The following is a 10,088-nucleotide window of genomic DNA, read 5'->3' as shown; positions in this document are numbered from 1 at the left end:
TTAACATTTATTTCCAAGAATGTGAAATCTCTTTCCAATATGTGACTATTAAAGAGGTGATTATTCATATAATCACTATGTGAATCATTTTCATATATCACTATGTGGCAAGTTAATTTTAGCCTAAGGAAGCAATTTTTAATATTGACTTCATTTCTTGTTAGCCTTCCTCCCAGTGCCAGAGCTGTCCAGGTCTAATCTCTTTGATCTTAGCAATACACCAATACTGAGCTCACATGCCACAACTACTGAAGCCCTCATGCTCTGGAGCCCTGGGGCTGGTGGGAGTCAGATTTCAGTTTCATCGTTTTGAATCCATGGTAGAGAGCCCTTTTTTCTAGGCACCTAGTATATCCTCTAGTCTCGTGTACGCTCTAGACTAGGTCCACAATCACTGTCCTTTACCCAGCAAAACAGGAAGGGTAAGCCAGGGAGAAGTGTTAGTCCAAGTAAATTATCACTACATTTGAGAATCTTCAAGACTGCAGTCTCTCCAACATGTTCCCACTATTGTTAATCTTCTATGTCAGTCTTGGCAGGCTTTCTTCTCCAATGCTGCCTCCAGAAACTGCCATTTCTTAATAGTCATGGATAAAGAGCTCTTCTCTCTGAAAATCAGTCCATCTGGGGTTTTCTTATACCCATCTCTCTTCAATAGTTTCATAAATAAGTACACGTTTTATAATATCTAATTTTTTTGTGTTACCATGTGAACAAAGATTTTCTACACCCTCTCATATCCTAGTCAGAAAAGTGTTTATTGTATTTAAATTGTAACCAAATAGTGAAGGAAATTATAGTTTCTTTATCTATAACTTATCTGGTTCTTTCCATAATTATCTCCTCCTGGGTGAAAGGAAAAGAAAGAAGAAAAGAATGTAGTTCTGTTAAAACAGTGTGGGATCAGAAATTTCATTTTTCTGTCATGAGCCTAAGAGAGCCTATGATAAAAATATAAACCAGATGGGATATATCCTCTAGGTCTAGGAGTCACAAAAGTTAAAATATGTCAGCTTCCAGGCGGGTGATATTCAGCCGGCCAGTCGGGGCTAGTACCATGGCCCAGTTGGTCCGTAACCTCGCGGAGAAGGCCCCAGCACTGGTCAACGCTGGTGTGACTTACTCAAAGCCTCGATTGGCCATGTTTTGGTACTATGCCAAGGTTGAGCTTGTTCCTCCAATCCCTGCTGAGATCCCTACAGCAATTCAGAGCTTGAAAAAAATTATCAACAGCGCTAAAACCGGTAGCTTCAAACAGCTCACTGTTAAGGAAGCTCTACTGAATGGTTTGGTGGCCACTGAGGTGTGGATGTGGTTTTATGTTGGCGAGATCATAGGCAAGCGTGGCATCATTGGCTATGATGTTTGAAGACCAATTTTTAACATGTGATTATATTTGCTTTATTATTCAAGTGTTCTTGGACCATGTGTGAGCAGACTGCTATTTGAATAAAATAAGACAATGTGTCAGAATCAGTGTTTTCTCTATCAAACACTACATGGAAGGTCACAATTTCTCTTGATATTAAGTTGGATTGCCTTTTGCTGTAATATATTAGCACAACTCTAAATGCATGCCTTTGCTTAGCCTGCAATTGGAAAAGATATATATGAGTATACCAACCTGGTACCTGTATAAATGAGGTTAACTTTATTTTGAAGACTTGAAACAAATGATATTTAAGCTTTATTCTAGAAAAGCTGGGGGAAAGGCTTTGAGAAAATGAGAACTTGCTCCAGTAGGAGAAATAATAATACCATGTGCCAACTATGATACAGTTAAATCACGTAGCATTAAGAATACAATTTGGACTGTTTTTCTTCGCAAAAATCAGAGAAAGATCCCTTTGACAACATCTTTTTGTCAATTTGAATATAGCCTCCCAAAAGAACAGCATGATGATAATCTGTGAATCTTTGTAACATCTTTAACACTAGGACAGAGTGAATGAGAGCAATAACATATTTTTCATCTGATTTTGATATTTGTTATATTATTAATCTGTCCAGTTTTTAAGGACCTATCTCGGCAAAAATAAAATATCCTATAGATATTTAACAGGGTTATGATTTAGCATTGTCCTTGGGTCTAAATAGTATATTATGTCCTGAAATAAATACAAGTGATTGGTATTAGTAACAAAATAATATGTCCAACTCCTCTCCTTCAAATGGAAACAAACAAAATGTGTAGAAAATGAAAAAATAAGCAAAAGACCACCAAAATTTTTAAAACAAATATTAACAGGGCTGAAGGGAAAATAGACAGCAATACAATAGTAGTAGGGAAAATTAGGTACTAGGAAGAAGCAAATAAATTTCTAGAAACATCCAACCTACCAAGACTGAATCATAAAAAATAGAAAATCTGAACAGACCAATAACAACTGAGACTGAATCAATAATCAAGAACATCCACCAAAAAAAAAAAAAAAACCCTCTGTTAAATTCTACCAAAGATTTACAAAAGAATTAACACTAATTTTCTCCAACTCTTCTCAAGAATTGAAGAGGGAACACTTCCAAGCTCATTTTATGAAGCAACATTACTCTGACACCAAAGGCAGACAAGGACACTGCAAGAAAAGAAAGCTGCAGGCCAATATCTCTTATGAACACGGATACAAATTTCCTCAACAAAATAAGAACAAACAAAGTTCAAGAGTGTGTTAAATTAATACTACACAGGGCTTCCCTGGTGACTCAGTGGTAAAGAATCTGCCTGCCAGTGCAGGAGAGGTTGGCTTGATCCCTGGTCCCAGAAGATCCCACATGTAGGCCCGCACCACAACTATTGAGCCTGTGTTCTAAGACCGGCAAGCTGCAACTACTGAGCTCATGTGTTCCAACTATTGCAGCCCTCACACTCTGGAGCCCATGGCCCACAAAAGAGAAGTCATCGCAATAAAAAGCTGGGACACCAAAACGAAGAGTGGCCCCCCACTAGCCACTACTAGAGAAAAGCCCAAGCAGCAACAAAGACCCAACACAGCCAAAAATAAATAAATAAAATTATTTTTTAAAAAAGAATATTACACCATGATCAAGTAGGATTTACTCCTGGAACACAAAGATGGCTCAACATACACAAGTCAATAAATGTGATACACAACATTAACAAAATAAAAATTGGAAATTGTATGATCATCTTAATAGATTCAGAAAAGACCTTTGACAAAATTCAACAACCTTTCATGATAAGGAAAAAAAACTCAATAAATTAAATAAAGATGGAATATACCTCAACATAGTAAAGGCAGTATATTATAAATCAACAGCTAAAATCATGCTCAATGTTGAAAAACTGAAAGCTTTTCCTCTGTGATTAGGTACAAGACAAAGATATATACTATTGCCATTTTAAGTCAACATAGTATCTGAAGTTTTCTGGCCAGAACACTTAGATAAGGAAAAATTTAAATTAGAAAAGAAGTAAAACTGTCTCTATTTGCAGATGACAATTTTATATATAGAAAACCCTAAAAACTCAACCAAAAAACTGGAACTAATAAATAAATTTAGTAAAATTGAAAGATACAAAAATCAATATACAAAATATCAGTTGCATTTCCAAATATTAACAATGAACTCTTGGAAAAGGAAATTAAGAAAACAATCCCATTTGCAATAACATTAAAAACAATAAAATACTTGGGAATAAATTTAACCAAGGAGGTAAAAGATCAGTATATTCAGATCCATGAGACACTTGAGCCATGAACTGACACTCTGTCTTAAGTGGCCAGAACCGGCGGCTCCTCCCCTGGGGCAGAGCACACGTTCAGTGCAGGGCATCCCTGACACGTCAGGGACATCAGGATCCAGAATTGGAGGCTCTCTGGTGGACAAAATATTTTGAAAGCCAGGAGAAGAAGAAAAATTCTCAAAAGCAGATGAAGGAAGCTTTTGTTAGTGACCACAATGGAACAAGCATACTGGAAATCATTGAGGGCTTGGGCTTTCCTACTCTCCTTATCCTGGGCAGAGGGATCCTGATCATTTTCTCATAGCACTTATCTTTTTCTTCACACACTTGGAGAACTTGATTCTTCATTGACTTTGCTTTCTTGATCGTTCCCCTGGTAACCATTTTGACCATTTTCTCTACATTTGTTCTCCTTGAGCATCTTGTAATTATCTTTGGGGCCGGGCTGATCTATAAAATATACTGCAAAAGAATTTGGTATGTCAGAATGCCTGTCTGGAAAATTCTTGAAAAATTCTTGAAAGTAAGTCTGGAATCAGAATACATTCCAAGCATCTCTTGTTTCCATGTAATTGACAGTACATTTACTGCTCTTGCCATTTTGACTGTAGACTTCCCATGTTTTCCTAGAAGACTTCCCAAAATCAGGCTCTATGGGATAGGAGCAGTGGATTTTGGAATAGGGGGATTTCTCTTGAAGATTGCAATGATTTCTCCAAATATTAGAAGAAAATATACAAAGGGTCCAGATTTTATTTTACAAAGTCACTGTACTCTGGCCATTAGTCTTCCTAGGAATGGGATGATTAATTATTATAAGATCTGTAGGAATCTCAGGAACATTTAACTGAGTATGGAGTTCAATGGAACATTTCCTTTACCTTGATAGTTGTGAAATTGATAGCATCACTGCTTAGATTATTTCTCACCTAAATAAACCCTCGATTGTGGCCATCAGCTTTACTGTGTTATACCAACTAGCCTTGATTTTACCCCATTGAAGAGATTAATTTTGTATAGCACTGATGATGGTGGCACAGGGGTTGATTTACTAAATGCCAACAGAGAAAAAATTACCTCTACCTTGTGGTATATCACAGTACCCATGGCTAGTGTTCAAACAGGGTATATGAGCTTAAAAAAATAAATCACTTATCAAAGACTGGATAAAAGTAACATATAATCTGCTGACAGCTATCGGCCTCTTCATGTCACTTTACATAGTTCAGGTAAATGTAGAAGTAGCATCTTAAAGAATGGACAGCTTAGCCTTTTGTATGTGGGTAATTGCTTCTTACCTGATCCTCCTTAGTAGTTTAATACTGGGTGATATAATTTTGAGTTTTGCCAAATTTCCAATTAAGGGTACAGTATTACCATGTTCTTGGAAATTTATTCCATCACATGCTGCAAATAAAAAGCATTCAGAATATCTACTCTCTGAAGCTGAAAGAAAACCCACTCTTTGTTTAATCACAGCAATGAACAGAAACAAATTAATTTTTTCTTGCTGTCAAATGTAACAATGACAAAATCAACCTGTTAGTACATACATTACACAGAAGTACATTGTGGGCTTTATCTGCGCTCAACCTCTGTATGTTTATCAACTGCTTAATTAAACATGCACTACACTTGCAAGACAAGACTATAAAATCTTGGTGATCAATAGGGGTAGGATATGTTTTGAGCAATATTATTTTAATGAGGAAGAGAAAACATAAAATGTGAAGAAAATAGGACTTTTGGCAACTCAACGTTAACTATAATTTATTATAAAATTGTTTCATTACTGCTCTAACAGTAATGATGCTTAATATTTTAAATGTGTCTCAACACTATGTAAAACAAACCAATACAGAAGATACAAAGCTTTGTGACTTGTTAGAATATATAAATTCCAATATTTTCAAGAAACTGTTATGTTTATAGTTGTGACACTAGAAGATTAAAGGAGTGGGAAGGAGGAATTTTGCTTTCCATCTTATATTACCTACTATGAGTCTGTATTTTCATTGTATGAATCACTTTTATAATATTTACATTAAAAAAATCTCAATTGTGGAATTGTGAAAAAAATTATAAGACATTGGTAAAAGGAATTGAAGACAAAAATAAATGGGATGATAATCCATATTCATAGATTGGAAGAGTTAATAATGCTAAAATATCCATGCTACCCAAAATAATCAATAGATCTTGTGAAATCCCTATCAAAATTTCATTGGAATTTTCATAGGAATACAACAAACAATCCTAAAATTTATATAAAGCCACAAAACACTTTGAGTAGTCAAAGCAAACTTGAGAAAGAACAAAGCTGGAGCCATCACTCTCCCTGATTTCAAACTGCATTACAAAGTTTTAGTAATCAAAACAGTGTGGCATTGGCATAAAAATGGACACATAGATCAGTGGAATAGAATAGAAATCCCAGTAGTAATCTCATGCATATATGGTTAATTAACTTTTGATGAAGGCACCAAGAATATACAACGTGGAAAGGATAGTCTCTTCAATAAATGGTGCTGGGATATCTACATGCAAAAGAATTAAACTAAGGCTTCTATATTACACTGCACATAAAAATCAACTCGAAATCGATTAAAGATTTGGATGTGAGACCTAAAACTATTAAAACCCCAGAATAAAATAGGGATAAGCTCCTTAACACTTGTATTGGCAATAATTTCTTTTAATATAATGCTGGTAAAAATATCAATAACTTCAGATATGTGGATGATATCACTCTAATGGCAAAAAGCGAGGAGGAAATAAAGAGCCTCTTGAGGGTGAAAGAGGAGAGTGAAAAAACTGGCTAAAAACTCAACATTCAAAAACTAAGATCATGGCATCTGGTACCATCACTTCATGGCAGACAGATGGGGAAAAAGTGGAAGCAGTGACAGATTTTATTTTCTTCGGCTCCAAATCACTGCAGACAGTGACTACAGCTATGAATTAAAAACTCTTGCTCCTTGAAAGGAAAGCTATGGCAAATCTAGACAGTGTATTAAAAAGCAGAGACATCACTTTGCCAACAAAGGTCCATATTGTCAAAGCTATGGTTTTTCCAGTAGTCATGTGAGAGTTGGACCATTAAGAAGGCTGAGCACTGAAGAATTGATGTCTTTGAATTCTGGTGCTGGAGAAGACTCTTGAGAGTTCCTTGGACAGCAAGGAGATCAAATCAGTCAATCTGGGACGACATCAACTAGAAAGCTGCTAAGTAGCAAATGAAACCATCAACTAAATGAAAATACAGCCTATGGAATGGGAGAAAATATTTGCAAAGGACATATTTAATAAGAATTTACTATCCAAAATATACAAAGAACTCATACAACTCATAAGCAAAAATAATAATTAAAAATAGGCAAAGAATCTTAATATACATTTTTCCAAAGGAAACAGGTATTTTTAAAGTTCCTCAATTTGACTTATCATCAAGAAAATGAAAATTTAAATTTTGTTTGACCACAGGGCCTGCAGTAACCTTAAGCCCATGAAAGTACGTGTCCTGATTTGTAGCCCATAGAGTCACATGTAAATCCCTGATATGGCTTCTCCAGCAATGCCTGGGATCAGCAGTTCTCTTTGCTTGCTTCCCAGCCCCTTCCTCTTTGTTGTTGTTCAGTTGCTCAGTCATGTCCAACTCTTTACCACCCTGTGGATGACAGCACGCCAGGCTTCCCTGTCCTTCACCATCTCCCGGAGTTTGCTCAAACTCATGTCCATTGAGTCGGTGATGCCATTCAACCATCTCATCCTCTGTCACCCGCTTCTCCTACCACCTTCAATCTTTCCCAGCATGAGGGTCTTTTCAAGTGAGTCGGCTCTTTGCATCAGGTGACCAAAATATTTGAGATTCAACTTCAGCCTCAGTCCTTCCAATGAATATTCAAGGTTGATTTCCTTTAAGATTGACTGGTTTGATCTCCTTGCAATCCAAGGGACTTTCAAGAGTCTTTTCCAACACCACAATTAGAACGTATCAATTCTTCAGCATTCAGCCTTTTTTATTGTCCAGCTTTCACATCCGTACATGACTACTGTAGAAACCTTCCTCTAGTTTTCCCCTTAATGTGACCCTGGAGGGGCTTTCCAGACTCCCACTCCTTTGGTTCTAGTTGACCAGTCAGCCTTAACCTGGGAACCCCAAAGCATGCCACTCAAAGACCCTAATAAAGTCATGTGCCCCACATCTGTCTCTCTGTCTGCACTCTACTTTGACCTCCTGATGTGGTCCCTCTCAGGGATTAGGCTTGCCAAATACCTCCAGGACCTCTGAGTAGTAAACCTCTATTTCAGTTTCTCTCCTGGTCTGTTGTTGAATTTCAGCTCACCTTATACTCCACTTAACAAGGGCAAACTTTAAAAAGTCATAACAAAACACATATAATGGAACATATTCAACCTTTAAAAAGAAAGAAATCCTTCCATTTGTGACAGCATAGGTGAGCACAGAGAGCATCATGCTAAATAAGCCAGACAAAAACGAGACAAATATTGAATGGTATCACTCATATGTGGAATATTTTTTTTTTAAAGTCAAGTTCATAGCAAAAGTTATTAGCAACAGAGTATAAAATGGTGGTTATCAGTAACTATGGGATGGGGGAATGAGAAGTTGGTAAAAGGGTACAAACTTTGAGTTAGAAGATAAATAAAGTCTAAGGACTTTATTATTATCAACTAGAGTTGATAATACTGTATTGCATAATTGAAATTTGCTAAGATAGTAGAACTTAGCTCTCTTACAGAAAAAGGTCAAAGTGTGAGGTGATGTACATGTTAATCAACTCAGTTGTGGGAAGACTTTCACAATATGTATGTACATCAAATCATCATGTTTTACATTTTAAATATATTATAATTTTGTCAAGCAAAGCTCAAAGAATCTAAGAAAAGTTATTTGTGTCTGTATAAAATTCTACATCTAAAAATTAGGAAGTACATGGGCTTCTCAAGCATACAAGAATCAAATATATAAATGGCTATGTTCTAAGGCATAAAGTCCCAATACTTTTCAATGAACAGGTAACTTGTAAAGTCTGTTCACATTCTCTGATCATAGCATCACTAACCTAAAAGTTAATAACAAAAAAGTAAGTGCTTAAATTTCCATATACTTGGTTTACAAACCTACTTCTAGGGAATTTATTAGTCAAAAGAGAAAATATGCTGAAAATTTTTAAATACTTAAGACTGAATAACAATAAAAATACTACACATCAAAACCTGTGAGATGTACAGTTTTACTGTCCAGTTTCTGAAGGTAGACTCTGTGTAAATTAGATTAATATTTTTCTTTTGTTGCTCAGGTCTTTTATATCTATGCTGATTTTTTTGCCTACTGTATTTACTAATAATTGTGAGAGTTGTATTGAAACCTCCCTTGAAAGTCCATCAATTTTAGAGTAAAGTGGAATTTCAAGAGAAATCTGTAGGCTTTAAAATGTTTGTATTGGAACAAGGAAACACTGAAATGTTGTGAGCCAAATGACTTGTTTAAGACGTTGCCAATTGCCTGGGCATGCTTTGGTTGTGGTAACAGAACCCGCAGATTTGCAGGTCCTGGACAGGAGGATGAGTGGGGGTCAGCCATGAGAACCCAGCTTGAGTGAAATTTCCTGAAAAAAGGGAGTGACTATGTATAATGGTCTGAATTTTGGATGGCAATGGCCTTCTTACTGTCAGCACGGAAAAGCAAAGATCTGAATTCCCAAGTAGAGCCTGAATCCCAAAGGCAGAAAACCAGATCGTAGGGATTAGGTACATTAGCAATGACCTGCTACCTTGGAAAGTAATCTGGGTACCAGATATCTTTATGTGTGCCATGATGAGCTGAATGTCATCACAAACAAAAATTTGGCTGATATGAAAGGCTGTACTGCGTGTTGCCTTGTTCCCATGTAATGAATGCGTAAGCTTGTCATCCAGGCTAGTGTAAAGAAAGTTATTTCCATGTCTGATAAATACAATGATAGTGATAAGATAACAGCTGTGAGGCTCATATTTAATATGGCTAGGTTCACATTCAGGAAATTCACACTGAAGCACAAGAGTGTTACTGGCTTTAATTCAATTAACAGCAGATGGAGCCAGAAGTTTCTGTGAGCCACATCTCATTAAATCTCCAGGAGAGTGGGATTACTCTCTGCTAAGAAACTCCTAATGCCTTTCTTCTTGAATTTACACACAACTTTTCAACTGTCAGTACAGCAAAAGTGCACATCTGAAAACTGTAAAGCCTCACATCTTCCTGTCTCTCCTGTCACATGAAATCTACATCTGTTTAAACTATTGATTTAGGGTTTAAAATAAAGGTCTGTCATCTATGGATTGAATGAGGGTAACCTCCTCTTTTGTATCCTGGTTT

General features: G+C 36.3%; 1 protein-coding gene and 2 pseudogenes across 1 annotated transcript; all 3 read left to right on the top strand.

Annotated features, from left to right (window-relative positions):
- Nucleotides 1-1,057: 1,057 nt before the first annotated feature.
- LOC122431389 (ATP synthase subunit g, mitochondrial-like) lies at nucleotides 1,058-1,473 on the top strand. Its single transcript, XM_043452691.1, has one exon. The coding sequence runs from the start codon at nucleotides 1,058-1,060 to the stop codon at nucleotides 1,367-1,369; it is 312 nt and encodes a 103-aa protein (XP_043308626.1). The 3' UTR covers nucleotides 1,370-1,473.
- A 1,566-nt stretch (nucleotides 1,474-3,039) lies between these two features.
- Nucleotides 3,040-5,371, top strand: LOC122426667 (annotated as a pseudogene).
- A 2,925-nt stretch (nucleotides 5,372-8,296) lies between these two features.
- LOC122426663 lies at nucleotides 8,297-9,826 on the top strand (annotated as a pseudogene).
- The last annotated feature ends 262 nt before the right edge of the window (nucleotides 9,827-10,088 follow it).

This window comes from Cervus canadensis, chromosome 2 (assembly GCF_019320065.1).
Source record: "Cervus canadensis isolate Bull #8, Minnesota chromosome 2, ASM1932006v1, whole genome shotgun sequence".
NCBI lineage: Eukaryota > Metazoa > Chordata > Mammalia > Artiodactyla > Cervidae > Cervus > Cervus canadensis.
The sequence above is the reverse complement of the archived record's forward strand: the minus strand, read 5'-3'. Positions and strand labels throughout refer to the sequence as shown.

Excerpts from the sequence above, each read along its gene's own strand:
- LOC122431389 (XM_043452691.1), top strand. The coding sequence starts at position 1,058 with ATGGCCCAGTTGGTCCGTAACCTCGCGGAGAAGGCCCCAGCACTGGTC.